At 37.9% G+C, this 14,789-nt stretch overlaps 1 protein-coding gene across 5 annotated transcripts in view; it reads left to right on the top strand.

Moving 5' to 3' along the window:
* The window catches only part of FRMPD4 (FERM and PDZ domain containing 4), a 309,707-nt gene that overhangs the window by 280,698 nt on the left and 14,220 nt on the right, over positions 1-14,789 (top strand). For all 5 annotated transcript variants that reach the window (XM_027447684.3, XM_027447681.3, XM_072029389.1 and 2 more), the window contains 6 exons: positions 5,362-5,466; positions 6,644-6,751; positions 9,889-10,020; positions 11,858-11,977; positions 12,737-12,873; positions 14,028-14,154. In XM_027447684.3, coding sequence (XP_027303485.2) covers positions 5,362-5,466; positions 6,644-6,751; positions 9,889-10,020; positions 11,858-11,977; positions 12,737-12,873; positions 14,028-14,154 — 729 coding nt within the window. The remainder of the gene's footprint in view (positions 1-5,361; positions 5,467-6,643; positions 6,752-9,888; positions 10,021-11,857; positions 11,978-12,736; positions 12,874-14,027; positions 14,155-14,789) is intronic.

Raw genomic sequence — 14,789 nt, 5'->3', positions numbered from 1 at the left:
AAAAAAAGCTTTTCAGAAAGTCTGCTCTTGTTATGGTAATCTCTCATGTTTTGACCCTGCTGATGGGAACATACATTGTTCTCCCCAGTAAGCAGCATTTAAAGGAGGGTCTCAATCTTCACTATCATTTCCTGAAAGCAAACCTCTATACAGTGCTTCATCTCTCTTGTTAGCAGTTTCTCTAAAGAGTGTTGAAATGATCAGCTGAATTTTTGCTGAGCTCTATGTAAACAAGTAAAAATTATTGAAATTTGTGATAAATTTGAACTTTTTACAGAAAATGCTGCTTAGGTTACGTATCATGAAGTTTGTCTTTTTTGAAGTATTTTGACTCCTTGTAAAAATGTCCCCTCATTTTGCGAAAGTCAGTCTAATTAAGCTGTTTTTGTCTGTGACGATGCAAATACTTTACTTGCAGTGATAAATGTTCTGCATTAGTGTAAACACCTCCTGCTTAAGGTCATTAACTGAGGATAATGGCTTCCATTTGGCTAAAAGACAGTATCAGAAACAAATGAACATGGCACTGTGAGAATCATTAATTGACAGCATTCTTCACCAACAAATCCAAAGGCATTAAAATATAATAGAGTAGCACACTATTTTGCTGATGTTTTCTTAGACAAGCAAGTTTCAATAATCAAAAATGAAATGTTTTCCTAGGTATTTGTCTCACTTTTTAGAAATACTTCCTTTTCCAAAGAAAAAATGTCAAATGCCAAGTTGATGCAGAGACAATGAGATTGTGTAATTAAATGCAAAAGATGTAATAGTACACAAACCTCTAACTAACACAGAATGCCTCACACACTCCCCTAAGTACTTGGCACAGCTGTTTGAGCTTTTCTTACACCCCCTGCTTCACAATCCAAAGGTTTTTAGCAAGCAACCAGTTTTCAAGCTTACCTAGAATGGGCCTGAGTCCCAGCCCCTTTTCTGTGTGCAGAAGGAAGTAGGAGCAGAACTGAAAAAGGAGGAAAGCTGCACATTTCATACCCAGCCATGATGCATTCCCCTGGCTGTGCAATAGTGTACATTAAACCTCATGGCCTGGAATTCACGTGTGTTTAAACCTTTTGGTCATGTTGGGTTATCACATTTTTGCAATAATGAGTCTGGGCACCTCGCAAGTGACTTTTGAGGTTGTAGAGGAAAGGATTACAACACCATGTACTGGGTTGCCATATTTGCTCTATGGGAATAACCCTGCCAGAATCTGGAAGAAAATTTGTCAGTCTGCCTGTAAAGAGAAGCCAGGCTGGTGACTCATCTGCAATACGAGTGAACAGCTGTAAAAACCACCTTCCAACAAGACCAGTAAGTGAAAGCCACTCATTCTTCCTTGCCCTTGCAAGGGAGAGCCAGTCAGCCCACTCTGATAGCCATACTGTCCTGAGACAGCAGGAATGGACAGGGTGCAGTCCATTACTTGGATCCCCCTTACATGCTGAAAGGGACTGTTATATATGGAGTGGTAATTCGTGTCAAGAAAATGGTTGATATTAATAAAGAAGGGGGAGATTTGGGAATGTGACCATGGGGGTTGGAAAAACCTGTGATTGAGATAACATCAGACTCTTAACAACGAGGCCATCAGGAATATCACACAGAATCACACAGAATTTCTAGGTTGGAAGAGACCTCAAGATCATTGAATCCAACCTCTGACCTAACACTAACAGTCCCCACTAAACCATATCCCTAAGCTCTTCATCTAAATGTCTTTTAAAGACTTACAGGGATGGTGACTCCACCACTTCCCTGGGCAGCCTGTTCCAGTGCCTAACAACCCTTTCGGTAAAGAAGTTCTTCCTAACATCCAACCTAAAGCTCCCCTGGCGCAAATTTAGCCCATTCCCCCTCGTCCTGTCACCAGGCACGTGGGAGAACAGACCAACCCCCACCTCTCTACAGCCTCCTTTGAGGTACCTGTAGAGAGTGATAAGGTCGCCCCTGAGCCTCCTTTTCTCCAGGCTGAACAAGCCCAGCTCCCTCAGCCGCTCCTCATAGGACTTGTTCTCCAGACCCCTCACCAGCTTCATTGCCCTTCTCTGGACCCGCTCAAGCACCTCGATGTCCTTCTTGTAGCGAGAGGCCCAAAACTGAACACAGTACTCGAGGTGCGGCCTCACCAGAGCCGAGTACAGGGGGACGATCACCTCCCTAGCCCTGCTGGTCACACTGTTTCTGATACAAGCCAGGATGCTGTTGGCCTTCTTGGCCACCTGAGCACACTGCTGGCTCATATTCAGCCGACTGTCCACCATCACTCCCAGGTCCTTCTCTGCCAGGCAGCTCTCCAACCACTCATCTCCCAGCCTGTAGCTCTGCTTGGGGTTATTGCGCCCCAGGTGCAGGACCCGGCACTTGGCCTTGTTGAACTTCATGCAGTTGACCTCAGCCCATCGGTCCAGCCTATCCAGATCCTCCTGCAGAGCCTTCCTACCCTCAAGCAGATCGACACATGCACCTAACTTGGTGTCATCTGCAAACTTACTGAGGGTGCACTCAAAGCCCTCGTCCAGATCATCGATGAAGATATTAAAGATATAAAAGAGTTTAGAGGGAACAAAGAAGGGTGATTCAGGAAACTCCATGCAGTCTCCGGTTTCTTGTTCTCCAGATGGTTCTCTTGTTCTCCAGCTGTTAAGGCATGGATGTTTCTGGGTGTTTGCTGTTGTTGTTACGTTCAAAGTTGTTTGACCAATGAAAAGTTGTTTTGAAAAGAACTGCTGTGGAGAGAAGGGTATAAGAGGGGAGCCTGTCCTCAAGATAAAAAAAGGCAACACGATGGAGTTATGATCAATAAAGAAGCAGAAAGAAGGAATGAAGAGGAACAGACAGGCAGAATGGAGACCAGGACAGGAACAGGCACTTTGATTGCCTCATGAAGATAGGTTCGGCCAGACTCAGCAAACCGCTCAGAGAAGCTCGTACAGAAAGTCGCTGGAAATAGGCGCACTGGAGCTGGAGAGAAGCTCGAGCTGAGAGAAGCGGACCTGTGCACACAACTGCCTCTCACTGGTAAGCAGTTGCGCATTATGGGGAATCATACGTCCTTAGGAACAAAGACTGTCCTGGTAACCTTACAGCTTATTCTCCTTATTAACAATTGGACAGTTTATGAGCCTCAAATATGGGACCAAACTGAGGTCAAGGTGTGGGACTCTGCAACTAAAAATGACAAGGTTGCAGTGGGATTTATCGGCACCTGGTGAGCAATCTCTGAGGCCTTAAAGAGCCCTGTGGAGCCACAATCACAAACGTGTGGCTTGCCAGATAGTGAGGGAGCTGCGGGCTCCTTTACTGATCCGACTGCTATGCCATCGCCATCGGCCCCTCTGCTGCCGCAGGCATCGAAGGCCTTTGCTGTTACGCCCCTTGCTGACCTGAACGTGCCTTTTGTCCCAGGCCTATTGGCCTTGAAAAGGAGATGGATATGCTTTTCTTCGATCTGGGAAGAACGGGATACATAACGCCTGAAGACTGAGTTGCTTGACAACTTAAAGCGAGACATACATGTATTGTTCAAAAAGGAATGGAAAATGGAGACTGTTAAGTTATGGAACTTAAAGGATTGTTTCTTACCTTTCCTGATTGTACATATATATAGGCATGATTGCGTTTAGTATGTAAAGCAATGTTCTGTATATTTAGAATGTTTGATGTTTGTGTGTGCGTGTTGGTGGAGCGTAGACTCCCCGCACACCCAGTGCTGTTTACTTGCCTTTTATAACTTTTATACCTTTCAGAAATATTTGTTTTATAAATATTACAAAATTCAGATTGAATTGAGACCTCATTTATAACAGGACTGTATGGGAAAGAGGGAAATTAGACAAGGCACATGTACAATTATATTAATCATGGTCTTACTGCATACTGTGTCCTTCTAGGAATTCATCTTTAAAGTACAATGTGTATGCACTCTACTTCAGCATTTCTGTGTTGTCCCTTCTTGTTGAAGAAGTGTATTGTGTTTTGTTTGTTTGTTTGTTTTGTTTTGTTTTGTTTCCTGCTGTGTTTCTAATCATCTGGTGTTATTCTGCATTTTTAGCACTGGTTTTGGAAACTGAGCTTGGTTATATATTGGGGTTGAATTTTGTGTCATTTACTCTTGCTGGATAACAACATGTATGGTCATAGTTGTTAAAGAAGGAGTAAGTAAAAATGAACAGTAAAAATGAAGAACTGTTCGTTTTATTCCTGGTTCTGTTTTGCACTCCAGGAATTACTGGATGGCTCTGATATTTAATGGGAGAATGTAGCATCTTTCATTGCTTGTTCAATGGCTGATACTGAGCCTATGGTAGTAGCTAACATCTTTCCAGTTCAATGGTAAATCAGTGGCATACAGACATAAGCTAAAGACTTCTTCCTGACAGTTTCTAGACAAACAGCTTCTTCCTAACAACAACAAAAACTTTTTCAGCAGTTTCAACAGAGATAAGGGATGAGAAGAGCAAGGGGCCTTGAACTACTCCATCACTCCTGCAGATTGCTAGTCAAGTCAAAATTTGAATGATGGTGAAAAGACTTTCTATGTTTACATAGAAACTGCTGTCATGTTACATTGATAATAGGAAGTTATTCCAGGATCATCACCACTAATGCCTGCACTAGTTTTTCATAGTTAGTTTTGAGTTAGTATTTCCAGTATCAAAAACTAATAAGGCCACTTCTCAGAAGTTCAGAAAAAGATTTCAAAACACCTAATTCGTATCTTACTGAAACAAATACACCAAAACCTGTTGCCAAGAAACCCAGTGATTTTCAGCCAAGCTAGAATTTCTTCCATTGCCTATTACAATGGTAATGGAGTTAGGCAATGCCAGAAGGCCTGTATTCATAACTGACCTGAGAATAAAACTGCTTTGATTCTGTTGCTGAAAACAAAAATCCTTTTTACTGTAAATATACAAAAAATGGCTCTGCTAGCCTAGTTGTTAGTCAAACTCCTCCCATGCAGAGAGATTTGTTTCCAAGGGCTGAACACTTGGATCTCAGGTGATTCCAAAGTAGTAAATTAAAGTGAGGTCAAAGAAGAAAGTTAATTTGGTTCACAGCAATTGTCATGAGAGCACTACGTGGAATTGAATGTGCACTGAGAGCCCTTCTCATCTCTCCAGTCTGACTGTGGGATACTTTTCAGAACATGAAGTATATCACTGACTGTATGTATGTACATATGTATTATCTTGAGAAGCATTATGATTGAACTGCATTTCCATTCTTCAGTGAACAGTCTGCAAAGTGTTGCTGTATGTATGGAGTTCCCAATGTACCAAAAATGTAAAAAAAAATGAAAGAGGTTTTAACTTGAAGGTATGTGATATATTTTGTCATCATTTTCCCTTCCAGTCTCCTAAATCAGCTTTTATTAGTGCTGCAAAAAAGGCAAGATTGAAGTCCAACCCTGTCAAAGTGCGCTTCTCAGAAGAAGTAATAATCAATGGCCAGGTGTCGGTGAGTGTTCAACTATTTAAGCTCAGGAAGGACTGAGCATTTCATCCAAAGGTATGCCACAAGGCTGGAAAGTGGTAGGAACATGGTAGGAACAAGAGTGATAGGCTTGTGCAGGGAATGTTTTTTCTGTTTCTGAAGTTTCAGGGAGGTCTGTTTTTAAAGTCCATGGTGACCATAATATTGTGTAAAAAGTGTCCCTTCTTAAAATAAAATGATAGAGAAGGCATTTTGTGGTGATAGACATGTATGTCTTTATAGTCTTTATAATGCTTGCTTTTGTTTTTTGTTTTTGTTTTCAGGGCAATTTTATAACAGGAAAAAGAAAAACTCAAGGAAAGTAGCGTGTCAGGAAAGCAGATTAAAACTATTCAGGAAAACAGATTAACACTACCTTACAGACCTCTTTAAAATTTGTTTACCTACCTGAACTTGTTTCCGGTCCTCAGGCAGTCAGCCTCCCTTTGAGAGGCACTGAACTCCTTCTCAGACATGAACTCCTGGCTCATTTTCATAATTTAACTGAACATCATTCCCCACTGATGTCTTTATCCAACTCTCTTCCAAACTGAAAATGATACTGCATTTTTTTCAAAAGTGGTTTTTGCCAAAAAAAAAAAAAAAAAGCCTTTTCTGTTCCTTTTTCCTGTTTATTTTACTATCCTTCTTATGAATTGTCATGATTAAGTAGCAGTATTATATGTTACTCTTAAATGATGACAGATATTAGCATTTACTATCCATCTATAAAGAGAATTAAAAACATCTTTTTTTTTGTAATTTTTACTAATGAATCTGTAGTTCCCATTTTGTAAAGGCACTAAATAGCTCACTATATTCAGAGAAACAGTAATGTATTTTTCTATTTCATTGAAAATATTTCAACGTCAGAGGTAGCATTTATTGTCAGAGAAACAGTACTTAGGAAGAGATAATATTCCAAGTCAGGCGTAAAATGTAAGTGAACAATTATCTTTTTCCAGGAATGAGACCTATAAAGTACAGCTGTAACAAGTATGACTACACACTTGCAGGACATTGCTAATTCTGCTATTAGTTTAAGCCAATAAACTCATATTCAGTTGTTACCTTTACATCTGAATTATGTCCTTTTTTTATAGAACAGCAGTTTGATTTCCTTTCTTACATGTTGTAATATGATTCACTAATTTGCTTGCAGGAAACAGTTAAGGACAATTCACTTCTTTTCATGCCAAATGTTCTGAAGGTGTACCTGGAAAATGGACAAACCAAATCTTTCCGTTTTGACTGCAGCACTTCAATAAAGGTAGGCTAGATATACCTTGGTATGCAATGCCAAGAACAATGCTTAAACAAGACCTTCAGTAATTATAATTTACTTTGAATGCTTTAAGAACAAAACTGCTGGTGTATTTAATTGGGGCTGGATTAAGAAATAATGAGGTTTTGGTCCGAAAAAATTTTGTTAAAAATGTGTTCCGTTGTCAGTGAAGAAAAAGTAGAAGTGATCATTTTAATGTGACTAGAACCCAATTAAAATTGCATGGACCTACAGTTTTGATACACTGCCAAAAAGAAGTATGATTTGTCAGCAAAAGTCAGATTAAGATGTTGGTTGCTAATTGAATATCATCTAGCTTGTCATCCAGTGAATTTGGAATGGGATTTTGTAGGGTTATGTTGGTGATATACTGCTCATCTCAGTGTAATGTCCTCTATACTTTCCATAACACTTTTCATACAGAGAAAGAAAGTGGTGAAGCCCTTGCATGCAATCGAGGCTGCTGGGTAGTGTCTGTGACACTCTTTCATGTAGGTTCCTAAACCAGTCATTGCTCTCTGTGAGTGCCTTGGAGTAGCGTAGTAAGCAGCAAGATTAGCACTGTTGGGCATGATACTATTCTCTCAAGAATTTTGTTTGGGTGAGCTAGTTTTAACACAGATCAGTTACCAAATCTAGGTCACTGCATGGTAGCATGCGTCTTGTGAGACTGAGACAAGAGACATGTTTGGGTGGGAATGAGCAGCAAAGACTGGGAGTGAGTGCAGTTTTCAGCTGCAGTGCCAACTTCTGCTGAATTTTAGAGGTTATAAAGCTATGCATGTTTGAGGAAAGGCTGCTTTTCTTCTCACTGTGATTATACAGTATGCCTAATCAATTGGAACTGCAAGGAAAGCAATTTACTAAGGTCAACACAGGGACATTTACTCCAGTCTGCAGGTGAAAGGGCAAAATGGATATTGAGGTTACATGTAAGAATGGGCTGCAAGTTTGTTTATAGTTCATGCCTATGGTGTAGTACATCCCTAAGGTGTAGTTGAAATCCAAGGAATGGATAACAGCCTCCACTATACAGCTGTGAAATTCTGACATTCTTCAGCCCATTTCAGAATTTGGTTGGGTGAAGAATTAGGAGACATGCTTCATGTAGATACTGAGGTCTCTGTACCCTTCTAAGGCCCACAAGCCTGCTCTCCGGTGTTTTATTCTATGAGCATAAAACCAACCAACCTGTTCCAGGATATTTTGCCTCTGAAGAACAATCTTTGGCCATCACATTACATGGGTTTTTGGTAGTTCTGTCATGGCTGTGTCAGGTACTGTAAGACCACATATCTAACCTGCACTCATTTGCAAAGATACCCACATGGGCTCAACGATTAGCTGTAACGATGTTGTGAGCCTGCTTTGACCTTAGTCATTCTGACTTTTTGTAGGAATAATTTTCTGTTCATTTAATTCAGGCAATTATATCTTCCATAGCCTGTACAGTTATATATTACATGTTCTTGCAAGAATGTGTGTGCATATTGCTAATTATGGACGTGTGGTTGTGTGTTCTGCTGCTTTTCCTAAATTGAGGCGAAGGAGACATGCTCCACCTGAGTAAAGGCAAACACCTTTTTTCCTGCTTTTAGCAGTCCAGTAACTCACCACTTAACAATGCAGGTGCAACTGGTGGCTCGCCAGCAGTCCTCACTTTCCTTATTGCTGGCAGGCAACACCTGGGCTGATTCTAGGTTATCAGATAAGACTAGACAGGTTAGCAAAAAGTCAGTCTGGTAATTCAGTGCCTATGTGCTTTAGCATCATATTTTGAAGACAGCTTGCAGCAAACTGCCATTATAGTGCCTTATTACCTGCTTTTACAATATTACTTTAAATATGTTTCTTCCTGTTGCTGTTATGTCCCTTGTCTTTGAGCATAGTTTAGGAGTGTAAATAAAAGTAGATTTAATGTATAAGCAATAAATTCCCCATTAGTCAAAACAGTGTAATATTAACCTCCATTATTTAGAGTGGTTGCTTGCAATGCATTAATACTGTCTTTTATTCTTTACAGCATACAGAATTGGCCCCATCTTCCTACATACATTTTTCATCCTTCCACCAATTTGGTGTTGATTTTCCATAAACACACTGTAATTGATCAATTAATCTTCCTAAATTATGTTAAAACACTTGGATTACAATTCATCATGATCTCCTTAGTGAGTCCTATCCATCTGGATGCTTATGTATATCTAAAAATCTCTTAAATGAATAGAAATGCTTTAATCTTTTCACAAAGATAACGTGAAACTATTTTTTAAATGATGGGTTGTTGTATATTTCTTTTTGTTACTACGCTCACTAAAACAAGAGATACCTTGCCAGAAGATAATACTCAGTATATTTACAAAGCATTGTATGAAAGTAAAGTACAGATTGGTTGAATGTATTTTTGAGATTTGTTTAGTTGTTATTTTAGAAACAGTTGTTCTCAAACAGATTAACCTTAGACATAAACCAATGTGAAAAAATATTTTTAAAAATCTTTAGCAATGGGTTTTATACTATAAATGGAAAGGATCCCCAAATTTAGAGCTGCTGCTTGGCACAGGTATCATCATTGTTGACTTTCCTCTTAGTGTAATCAAGTATGTTCATTAAACACAAGTATCTATAAGTGAACTTCAAAGAAAAAAAAAAAGGCATTCATTTAATTTTTATGTTGAACTTAAAATTATTTTTGTATCTCTGGTGGACCTGACCCAAAAATAAGTAAAGAAGTAAAGAGAAGAGTAGCAAGACCCTCTCTCATTTTCACATAGAGGGGTTTTATTTGCAGAGAGACTGAGAGAAATAATTTAAGGGCCACACGAGTATAATTTGCATGCTAAGCTGCATAGAAAGATATCCATTCACAGTACGTATGTATTTTCCACATGCATGTCTGATACCATCTCAGAGATGTTTGAATATAAAGGCACCGGTTTTTCCCATGTGAATGTGTGTGTTGTCCTGTATACTTTTACAGAACATGCATGAAACACGACCATCCTCCTCTTTAACCACTGGGCTTCCACCCTGCGCTGTGCAGGTGCAGCGTGTGGCAGCAAAGAACTCGGTCCCAAGCTTTCATAAATTAAAGCACGTTTTATAAATCCTTTGTTAATTAGGATGTCATCTTAACACTGCAAGAAAAGCTTTCCATCAAGTGTATTGAACACTTTTCACTGATGCTGGAGCAGAGGGTTGAAGGATCTGGAACAAAACTCCTTTTGCTACATGAACAGGAGACTCTAACTCAGGTTTGTGTAATTATATATGAAAACAAATATTAATGAGACTGGTTAATCAGTAAATTGTCCATCCTTCTAATTAGTCAAGTGAATTAACTGCAAGATTTATAGTTTGATACAGTCTATCAAATAGTAGCAGTATTTAGATGTGGTTGTAAAAATCAAGTTCTCACAGAATAATTGTTCTTCTGTTGTATAGACATCACATTTTATTGCTTCACTGGGCCATTAAGAAGTATTGAAAAGTTCATTATAAATCAGACTTAAAGCTAGAAAATATTTATCAAATCCATTTTTCATATCATATGTGGTGCCATTAATGAACATTCTTAACAGCTGGGAAATCCATCGTAACAGTTCAGAGAACCCCAGTCTGTCAAAATTCCTTTTAAAAACACATTTTGATTTTTTAATTCCCATCTGATTATACAGATCTGTATCTGGATAACAGGAAATGATGCTCTTTCTGATGAAGCCAAGTTTGGCTTGTTTATGCAGTGATACATTATCTCACATCTATGATGGTGAATTGTGACCCAGAAAATGCTGTTAGGACTTTCTTTGTTAGATCAGGGAGGCAAATCAGGCTGCTGACAAGCCAGTTCTGACTAGAGGTAAGGTTGTTTCACAATTCCCAGCAGACAACCCTTATTTTAGCTGCTTATCCTTTTGGCAAGCCAGAAGTTTTCCATGCTATTTAGGAGAATATTTGTGTTGTGTTTTTTTGTTTTTTGTTTTTTTACATTTTACCTAAATTTTCAAAGTATAAATGTATTTTTAAATGAGAAGGGGAACACTAATTTAATACAAATGCCAGAATTCCCTTGCTCATGTAACTCAAGTCTGAGTAGTGATATGAAGGAATTAAGTTTACTCAGTGGTGGTCTTTCTAGTATTTTCCAACTTCTAAGCATTTGACTTTGCCATGTTAACCTTCCTGTTGTGTGGGTGCAAGCTTCCCAATGAATACACAATATCCACAAATATTCAGTGCCGGCTCTCCTGTCCTAGCTGTCTCTCTTTGAAGTAATTAATAAAATTCCCATTGAAATCAGAGGGATCAGAACAAACCAACACAGAGAGCTTTTGAAAATCCCATCTTGAGCTTTTATTTATACATACAGAGTATACCTAGATACTTAGGAATGAGGTCAAAGAGAATGTGAGATAAACATATGTTCTGAAAATTGTTAGTTCAAGACAGAGACTCCAATGGAGATTTTTGTAAATATAATCTTATCAATCCAAGATGTTGATTATAAAGTACACTAACTCTTTAATTACATTAGCCTAATTGAATAAACTACATAAACTACATTAATTTCTTCTTTGAAGTTCCTGTAAAATCAGCAATTCTTTAATTTGCTATCATAACATTGCTGCTGACCATGACTTACAATAGTTATTGGATTGTTACTCTTTCATCCAATTATTTATTCACTCTGTGGCAGTCCCTTGTGAAAATACCCAGATTACTGTGTTACATTCTTAGCGAAGTGTTTTGCTGACCAACAAGCAGTATAACTCACTTTTTATTTCACCAGAATGGTTTCCATTAAGGTCTGTTTTTTTCTGTCCTTTCTCTCTGGGTTTGAATGAGTGAATTCCTCTGCTTTGAGAATGAGTTATATTGGGCAGTCATGCCTATGTAAGTCTATAATTCTTTCCACAAGACTATATATATGATGTTCTTACATGCAATACATACTAAGAAGCCCACAGAAAAGAACTTTGTTAGAAAGAATTATTTTCCTTGTTACCATGTGTCTCTGGAGCAGGACTGAGACAACAGACTCTTGCACAAACAGGATTGCTATGCTCTGATATAATTATTCCACTATTCTAGGTGACCCAGCGACCAAGCTCACATAAGATGAGATGTCTTTTCAGGATTAGCTTTGTCCCAAAGGATCCCATTGATCTTTTAAGAAGAGATCCAGTTGCTTTTGAGTATCTCTATGTACAGGTAAGTGAAACCATGGCCATTGTTAACAAAATGGAGAATAAAAAGATGGTTGCATTCAGTATATACACAGATAGAAAAGTATGGCCACAGTAAGTCCTGGGTTTTGTTTCTGCTGCATAAAGCCAGTGCACTTGGGGAATGTGCAAATCTTTATCATCTGCAAAGTTCCCTTCCTTCTTAAGTCCTGCCAAATAGTGGTGCTTTGATGCCTTTCCAAAATATATTTGGCTGTACAAAACAGTGAAGCCAAAATAATGGCTTATACTTAATTCTGGTACTATAATATCAGGCAGAAATGATGTCTGTAAAGGGACCTCCAGTAAAATGGATGAGAAAACTAATGTGAGAACAATGTGAGTCTCCTCCCGGGCATCCCACCAGGCAGAGTTCTGCTATCCTGAGTCCAGATAGCCTGGTACCCTCCCAACACTCATGAAAAAGGATTACTGTTTTCCCCGGAAAGGATGAAGGGAGAGAGAGCTTAGATCAAAATGTTCATGCCTTCTGCTCTTTGGCAGAAGTCTTTGTGTTCTCCAGAACTACCCGTATCCTGGTGAGCATCTGACATCTCTGAGAGCAGCAGTTCTTTTTTCAACATGGTCCTGTTTCTGGGTTCAGGGTTACTCTTCACACAATGGTCGTTTAAAAAAATATATATGTGTATATATATGTAAGATATATATATATATATATATATATATATATAATTTTAGTACAAGATTTTTGAACTTGAAACTCCCTCTACTGGTTCTTTGGCAGAGCTGTAATGATGTGGTTCAGGAAAGATTTGGACCAGAACTGAAATACGACATTGCCCTGCGGTTGGCTGCACTACAAATGTATATTGCAACTGTGACCACCAAGCAAACTCAGAAAATCTCCCTCAAATACATAGAGTAAGTTGAGGATTCAGTGTGTTCTTTAAAAGTGAAAGATTTGGATAAGCTTATATATTCTTTAAGGTTAGTTCTTTAATATGCCTATACGTGTGCACCAATTTTAGTTTCATTTGTGACCTGAAATTTATTGAGGTGAGCTAAGAGCTTTAAGTATGGATAATACATTTACCTTTGGGTCACATGGTATGGCATGTGAAATAGGCTATAAATGTAAATAAGATTAATTCTCTTGCTTTCAGTGATCAGATCTAAGTCTATATATCCTAAATCCTAGGGTTTTAGTAGAGATGATTATAATAAGATTCAGTTGATCTCTTGGTTCAGAATACCATAGGGTCTAAGATTCCTTTTTAAAGATTTCTTAGATACAGAAGAATCTAGTAAGCACCTGTTTTATGTTGTCCTTATGATTTTCTAGGAGATGTTAGACAACATATACATGTATATGTAACTGCAGAAAATTAAAAATCCAAAATGCAGCAATGTGTATATCTGCTAGGATAAAAAATAAAACAAGCAAAGAAAAAACAAAACAAAACAAAACAAAACAAAAAAAAAACAAACAAACAAAAAAAAAACACAGCTTTTTCTATGTTGTTATATTTTATCCTAATCAACAACAAGAAAAAAAATAATATGAGTGAAGAGTCAATCTTCTGTCAAAAAGGGTGCATTAAGAAGAAAAGTACTTTGGGTAAAAGGAGAGGAACAGGTTGTCAGGTTGGCAAAGTTACGAAGACAATCATTGGCTGGTTTGCAAGTCCTAAAAAAATTAGAAAATAAAATTTAATCTGACATTATGTTGCTAAATCTGCAAATTTAATTCTATATTGGTGCTTGTCTGTGTAATTAGGTGGGGGTTAACAAGCCTAAATTTTAAACATACACACTTTAAACTTCTTTGCTGTGTAGTATGTTGGAAGAGATAGAAGAAATGATTGAATATAGTTTTAAAGCATCTTCTTCATTAGTTTGAATATAGAAAATAGTTCTTCATATAGTTCAAATATATAAAATGATGCGTTATTGCAAAACTCTGCACTTTATCAACTTTTTCTCAGTTTGTAGGAGTTCATTCACTTGGCATCATAGTCACCAGTCTAAATAATCGTCACAGGAATGTGAAATTAAATATATGCCTTTTATTGCAGAAAAGAATGGGGATTAGAGACTTTTCTTCCATCTGCTGTGCTGCAAAGCATGAAAGAAAAGAACATAAAGAAAGCACTTTCGCACCTTGTCAAAGCAAATCAAAACGTAGTTCCTCCGGGTAAAAAGGTAGTACATTTGCATCTTAATAGAAAATATGTTTTAAAGAACAGAAAGGGTGGCATGCATGGGAAACATTTTAAATTAATTCTTTGGCGAAATACCTAGCCATTATATTTTCAGAGAATATAGGCAATTTAACTTTTGGTGATAAGTACAACATAGCCAATAACAATTAAAATAATTAATTATATCCCAACTGAACTATCTTCTTAACTTGTGAATGCAAGAAAGGTAGTTATTAGTATTTCAGGTGTTATAAAGATACATATTTTTTAATTCATTTAGCACTTCATATTAATGGCAGACTTGTTAGAAAGTTATTGTTTCCTCTCTGATACTCTGATCTGAACTATATTAACCTATAGGCTTGATGTAAATGCTGTTTTTTGGGATTGTTTTCCATTAAGCTGTACATAGAGACATTTCACTGCCTGAGGCCTAATTGGATAGATAATGTTCCTTATAGTAACTGATCCTCCTTGTTATTGTAAAATGTTTTTCTTATCATTAAGCTTTCAGTTCAGATAGAAAGAAATGTAGAAGACAGTGTCTCTGAGAAATGCACACAGCATTGTTGTACGCATACAGTTGTGTCTGGTTTTAGACACCGTAATGAGTTTGTGGTTTGTTGTTCTGTTTTG

The sequence above is a fragment of the Anas platyrhynchos genome, chromosome 1 (assembly GCF_047663525.1).
Source record: "Anas platyrhynchos isolate ZD024472 breed Pekin duck chromosome 1, IASCAAS_PekinDuck_T2T, whole genome shotgun sequence".
NCBI classification, from domain to species: Eukaryota; Metazoa; Chordata; class Aves; order Anseriformes; family Anatidae; genus Anas; species Anas platyrhynchos.
This window is presented reverse-complemented; position numbering and strand designations above follow the sequence as displayed.